Source organism: Austrofundulus limnaeus, unplaced genomic scaffold (genome assembly GCF_001266775.1).
Source record: "Austrofundulus limnaeus strain Quisiro unplaced genomic scaffold, Austrofundulus_limnaeus-1.0 Scaffold647, whole genome shotgun sequence".
NCBI classification, from domain to species: Eukaryota; Metazoa; Chordata; class Actinopteri; order Cyprinodontiformes; family Rivulidae; genus Austrofundulus; species Austrofundulus limnaeus.
In genome coordinates this window covers 151,549-158,322 of record NW_013953049.1, presented here as the reverse complement: position 1 = coordinate 158,322, position 6,774 = coordinate 151,549, and the positions used below count along the sequence as shown (strand labels likewise).

The following is a 6,774-nucleotide window of genomic DNA, read 5'->3' as shown; positions in this document are numbered from 1 at the left end:
CACACACACACACACACACACACACACACACACACACACACACACCAGGGTTTATATGAAGACAATAAAAGCCCATGATCCCTTACCGCTCCAGTCATTCATCAGAACCATCCCAAAGATGTGTTTGTGGACCTGGTCAATGGGGATGGGCTGGCCCAGCTGGTTTCCTCCCCCCACAAAGAATGCCTGAACACAGAACCACCATCAGCTCTGCTTACATCATCACTGTCAGATGTTCATGTGCAGATGGACTGAAGAAATCAGAAAAACAATAATCACCATCTCCAGCTCAAAGTCCAACTGCTTACAGGGTCCAAACACCGGAGGCTTCGCTGAAATGAAAAACTAATGTAATGATTTCAGCTGAAACTCTGTGMAAACACAAGAAAAGCTGCTTGTTTTGAAAACAGATTTTACATTTTAAGGCTTCAGTTCCAACAGTTCGGAACCAGCTGACAGTGAAAGCTGCAGACTCACAGCTGGAGGATGGATATACACTGAGTCAGAGTCAAGTTCTGTGGTCCTGATGCTAGTCCACATCATGTCCATCTGTCTGGTTCATGTCAAAGTTACAGACGTTGAGCTGCTAAAGGCTCATCGGTGGTTTGAACAGAAAACATCCAAGTGCTTTGTGTTTAACCCTCATTACATCTGCTGTGTGAGAACCCACACACAAATATCTCTTTCTGCTCGAACATCAAGGACTAAACTGAAGAACAAGATGAGTTCAGCTGGAATTTACTTTGATCAGGTCTCATCTGACCCACAGGGCGGTGAAGGGGGGTTCCAGAAACAACCACAGACGATGCTCGACCGTGGTACCCAACAGGGAGCCTCAACCTGTGGAGCACAAGAACATGAAGATCAAGACACTGTGTGGGTTCTGATGGTTCTACAGCTACATGGGACGATGTTGGTTCTGGTTCTGTACCAGTTAGGCATCAGGGCGTTGTCCTTCCCTCTGAACATGATGCCAACATTGGTGGCGTGATCTTTGGATGAGTAGAAATCTGTGTAATCTCCTGGAACAGAGGAGTGGTTCTCAATCAGCAGACATGCTGGTGAACAGCGCCCCCATCAGACTCCCAAGTTCCAACAAACAAACGTTTTTCTCTAAAACATAGAAGCTGTTTTTTTGGTTTTACTGACTCTTGTTTCAGAGTCAGACAGAGAAGTCATGACCCCAGAGAACTACAGTTCTAGTTTCTGATTTATTATGACCCCCGCACGCCACCTGTAAGCAGGAGTCATAATGTTTTCATAATGTTTATTTATTTTTCTTCTTTTTTTCAGTGATTTTTGGTCAACCGTAGCACAAAAACAGCTGCACCGATCAACATGAAATGAGTCAGGACTGTAGATGAGTCTGACCTACACTGCACCAGCCAACGGTTTTATGATAGACCCCATATTTGAGGAGGGGGCTCCTTTCAAAGAGGGGGTGTCTGGACATGCAAAAATGCTTTTAACTCAGAAACTGTTCAATATAGGAGCTTCAGATTTCTTTTGTTGTTTAGCTCTGATGAAGCTCTATCCTTAAGGTCCAACGCCCACCCAAAAAAAAAAGACCCCCACCCAAACCACTACAATTTTGGGATGCACCTAGTAGCATGACATTTATTAGGAATAAAGACTTCTGAGTTCGGGTGTATTTGTGCGTGTGGGGGTCATTATGTTACAGATGTGCAGTATCTAGTTTAAAACAGTATTGAGTTTACAACATATTTTGTTTATTAAGCAAACTAAATGATTCACAAGAGCCAGCTTTGATAAGCCAGGGTCAATGCACCAATGACCCTACCTTCTCCTATCGCCCATGGTCTGATAAACTGGACCTATGTGACCCCTCCTGCAGGTGGTGGACCCACAGGAAGGAAACCCCATGTAACGCCTTGCACTGAACTTAACTGGGACCCATGAGTAAAGGCCTGGTCACTAGGTGCTCCCCAAAGGAGCCCCTCCACCAGGCTTGGCTCCAGACTGGGCCTGGTAACCCTCATCCAAGTGAGGGACAATAATCTCTTTGATCTTTGCTGTCTTCATGAGTATAAATCACTTTTTCTCTGGTCTGTATGGATGATGGATGGATGGATGGATGGATGATGGATGGATGGATGGATGGATGGATGATAGATGTAAATCTATTGGGTATTTTATTAAAAAAATGACTATAGTGGTAGAAACTGGTTTTGTAGACTGAAGACCAGACTGAGGACCAGTTTAAGGACTAGACTGAGGACCAGTTTAAGGACTAGACTGAGGACCAGTTTAAGACGTTTGAGGCAGCAAGACGGCTCAGTAGTTAGCACTGACGCATCAGGTTCTGGGTTTGATCCCTGGTTCGGACCTGGGGTCTTTCCGTGTGGAGTTTACATGTTCTCCACGTGCTTGCGTGGGTTTTCTCTGGGTATTCTGGTTTCCCCCACCCCTAAAAACGTACAATAGGTGCCTTCAGGCCCAGGCCGCCCTTAAAAAAAGAGATCTGAGATCTCAATGGGACTTGCCTGGTTAAATAAATGTAAAATAAAAATTAAATTAAATTAAATTAAAGAACAGTTTAAGGACTAGACTGAGGACCAGTTTAAGGACCAGACTGAAGAGTTTGCTTCACTGACTGAAACAAAGTGACAGAAAATCTGACAGAAGAGTTTCTGAGGTAATCTACAGGTAAATGATGTCCTAACAGAGACCTACCAATGTCTGCAGGGAGGTGCATGGAGGCTGTCTTCTGAGGGACAAAAGCTCTAAAAGATRATGATACAAAATGAGGTTTGAAGACAGATTCAAGGTACAGATCTAAAAACTGTTCTCTGTAAGAAGACAACACTTCSCTCTGCTGTCTCACGTTGTCCTGATGGACATGGACTGACCTGCTACGAAGACTGATGTCATCTCTCAGAGTGCTCTCATTGGCTGACAGCAACGTCTGCAGGGTGGTCCGGGTCTCTGTCCAGGCTTCATAACCAAGACTCATGAAAGCATTCAGGGTTGGCTGCAGAGGGACAAACCAGAACTCTGAATACTGCTGGTGTTTTACTTCATTTCAACAAGAAACTACTTCTRGTTTATTGTAGGTCCAGTGAGATCATTCTGCAATGAAAAACAGGCAATGTCTGATTCCYAAYGTCTGATAGTCTACTGTCTCTAAAACTAAACAGATCGTTTTCTATTCTTGCACAATTACTTATATTATAGTTTTTATTATCAGTAGTTGTATCATTGCCAGTCAGTGTTACTTTAGTTTTGTGTTTTGTCTATAGTTTGTAAAGTAACTAGTGTGTGAACATCTGTACTGATGCTGCTGTGACACCTGAATTTACCCTCGATGAAACAATAAAGGCTTTTCTATTCTATTCTATTCTATTCTATTCTATTCTATTCTATTCTATTCTATTCTATTCTATTTTTGTCCTCATGGAGTTTCTGAGGGGTTCATATGAGTCGGACCACATGGAGTGTTTGGACCTGGAGAAGGACTACAGTGGTGTTCTGTTGAACCTTTGTGCTGAAGATAAGGACCCAGCTCTGGATCCTTGTCTTCAGCACAAAGTTGTGTTGTTTCTGGTAAAGGTTGGACTTCACCAGAGCTGTCTTGGATTCTGATCTTGTTTGTGGTTTTCATGGACAGGATGTCAGGTGTGCAGATGAATATGTCAGATTGAAGAAGCTCAGGGATTCATAGCTTTAGATGATGTCATCCTGTTGGGTTCATTTGAAGAGGACTGGACTGGTGAACCCTAACTGTGAAGCAGCTGAGATGGTGATCAGCTCCTCCAGGTCTGAGGATATGGTYCTCCCTCTACACTGGAGATCTTTGTCTCTACTGGAGGAGTTTATCTTGGGGTCTTGCTCTTCACTGATGGTAGATTGAAGCAGGAAATATGGAAGGATCAGCGACTTGCCTGAGAGAATGAGTGTTGCTCTGTTCTGCTGTGGTGGAGAGGAGCTGAGCTGAAAGGCAAAGCTCTGGATTTACTGGTGCAAAAAAAGGGTTTGATCCTTCCTGATCTCTTTTACGTTTGTCACGTTTAAGTGTTTCACATCACCAAACACATTTAAATATGAGACAAGGATAATGTGCAGTCCATAAATTAAGGTCTATATCAGAGATGGTCAATCCTGGTCCTCGAGGTCCGCAGTCCTGCACGTTTTACCTTTTTCCCTTCTCTTACACACCTGATTCAGTCAGTGAATTACCTCTTCCAAGTTCTGCAGAAGCCTGAAAATCATCCATCCATTCACATCAGGTGTGTTGGAGCAGAGAAACAAGTAGAACGTGCAGGACTGCGGCCCTCCAGGACCAGGACTGACTATCCCTGCTCTAGATTATAAAAGGGAAAAGAAATGCAAACCTACAGGACTCTGTGAAAAAGTCAATGCTCCCCTGTGGTTCATCACAGCTTTGGAAAGCTGAGTTTAAGTTTTCACACCTGTTCTTAGTCAAGAAACCAGTTAAATAGGACCTGCCTGACAAAGTAAAGTAGAATAAACTTGACATCCTGCTGAAAGCCAAAGAAACTCAGGAATAAATGGAAAACAAAGGAACATCTATCAGTCTGGAAAACATTATAAATCCATTTCTAAAGCGTTGGGACTCCAGARACCCACAGTCAGGGTCATTGTCCACAAACTGAAAGTATGGAACGGTAGTGAACCTTCACAGGAGTGGCCTGATGATCAGAATTACCCCAAGAGCACAGCAACGACTCATCCAAGAGGTCACAAAGACCCCACAACAACATCCAGAGACCTGCAGGTCTCCACCAAAAGACAGATTCTGGACAAACATGGCAGAGTTCAAAGATGACCTCTACTGAACAAACAGAACATAAAGAACTGTCTCAGTTCTACCAGAGAACACCCTGATGATCCCAGGACTTCTGGGAGAATCCTCTGTGGACTGACGAGACAGAAGATCAGCCTTTTGGACGTCACATTACATCTGGTGTAGAACATCCCACCAACAGTAAGACATGGAGGTGGCAGTGTGATGGTCTGTGGTGAATGGACCAACAAACCTGAAGRAGACTGTCCAACCTGACCTCCAGCTAAAGACCACCTGGGTTCTGCAGCAGGTCCACCTCTGAAYGGCTGAAGAAAAACTAACCTTTGGAGTGGCCTGATCAAAGTCTGACCTGAAAGCCTCTGAGATGTTGGGGCAGGACCTTACAAAGGTGCTTCATGGTCAGAAAGCCTCTGAGATGTTGGGGCAGGACCTTACAAAGGTGCTTCATGGTCAGAAAGCCTCTGAGATGCTGGGGCATGACCTTACAAAGGTGCTTCATGGTCAGAAAGCCTCTGAGATGTTGGGGCAGGACCTCACAAAGGTGCTTCATGGTCAGAAAGCCTCTGAATGGCACCAGTTGTGAGAAGAGTGGAGCACTGTAAAAGACTTGGACAAGTCATCAGGTCTAGAGGGGCACTAACTGTTTCCCACAGGTCCTGTAGGTTTAGAGGTCTTCTCCTCTGAACAAAGACCTTCATGGACTGCACTGTTTGTGTTGTCTTTGTCTCATGTTTCAGTTTGTTGACCTGAAACACTGAAGTGTGACAAACATGTCAACAAATCAGGACTTTTCCCACCACTGCATGATTGACCCTCACCTATGGTCAGGAGGTTTGGATGAGGACTGGCAGAACCAGATCCTGGATCCAAGCAGCTGAAATGAGCTCCCTCTGTCCTCCACACAAGGTGAGCAGGTTTTTACAGGTCGAACATCTAGAAAAGAACAAACTGACCTGATCAAAGACTTGTTGCTGTGTGGACATCACAGGTCCTCCAAACAAAGACTTGATCACACCCAGGTCCAGGATCTGGTCTCCAATAGCTACACCAATACGGTGTTTGGGCTGGAAGCAGACAAACAGGAAGATAAAACCAGGTTGTATCATAAACACACGTTTACAAGTAAGACAGCTTTTATTTTGAAAAGACCTTTGTATCYATCTTTTCCTAACCAGGGAGAACACACGAGGTGAACTCAGAAAAACCCTTGATCCTGATCAAACTGAGGTGACACTGCTAACTGCTGCTGCTCCACCACATAGCCTGCTTTGTATCATTTGGTTTTCTGACACGTCTGGAGCCAGTTTGTACCTTTGAGTTTTTATTTTTCACCAGAGAAGAGAGGCTGCAGTAGACTGCTTCACATGCTGCAGCTGTGGCAGAGAGCACAAAACAAACACAACTTACATTGTCAGACGTGGAGAAGACTCCATACGGAAGGTTCTGGTAGGAGAAGTCAGACGTCTCATCAGTTCTTATGAAGGACATGTTGGACGGTTTCTGCTGCTCCTCTCAGCTTCACAGACTTTTCTGAAAGACAGAGCAGAGTTAAACTTCTCCAGATGTTGAAGGAGACCCACCTCCCTGAGCTCAGCCAATCACACGCAGCCTACAGGAGACACCCTGCTGCAGTTAATGAACACCATCCCTGAGCATGACTCAGCAGAACTCCAGACAGGAGGTTCTCCTCCTGCAGAGGAGCAGACAGACAGGAGGTTCTCCTCCTGCAGAGGAGCAGACAGGTTCTCCTCCTGCAGAGGAGGAGCAGACAGGTTCTCCTCCTGCAGAGGAGGAGCAGACAGGTTCTCCTCCTGCAGAGGAGGAGCAGACAGGTTCTCCTCCTGCAGAGGAGGAGCAGACAGGTTCTCCTCCTGCAGAGGAGGAGCAGACAGGTTCTCCTCCTGCAGAGGAGGAGCAGACAGGTTCTCCTCCTGCAGAGGAGGAGCAGACAGGTTCTCCTCCTGCAGAGGAGGAGCAGACAGGTTCTC

The 6,774-nt window shown here is 45.3% G+C and overlaps 1 protein-coding gene across 1 annotated transcript in view; it reads right to left on the bottom strand.

Moving 5' to 3' along the window:
• fah (fumarylacetoacetate hydrolase (fumarylacetoacetase)) overlaps window positions 1-6,473 on the bottom strand; it is a gene marked incomplete at its 5' end in the record, with an annotated part of 11,857 nt that extends 5,384 nt beyond the window's left edge. The window contains 8 exon segments of the mRNA XM_014027404.1: window positions 87-186; window positions 280-332; window positions 743-840; window positions 932-1,022; window positions 2,695-2,744; window positions 2,871-2,992; window positions 5,740-5,850; window positions 6,194-6,473. Coding sequence (XP_013882858.1) covers window positions 87-186; window positions 280-332; window positions 743-840; window positions 932-1,022; window positions 2,695-2,744; window positions 2,871-2,992; window positions 5,740-5,850; window positions 6,194-6,274 — 706 coding nt within the window.
• Window positions 6,474-6,774: the final 301 nt, after the last annotated feature.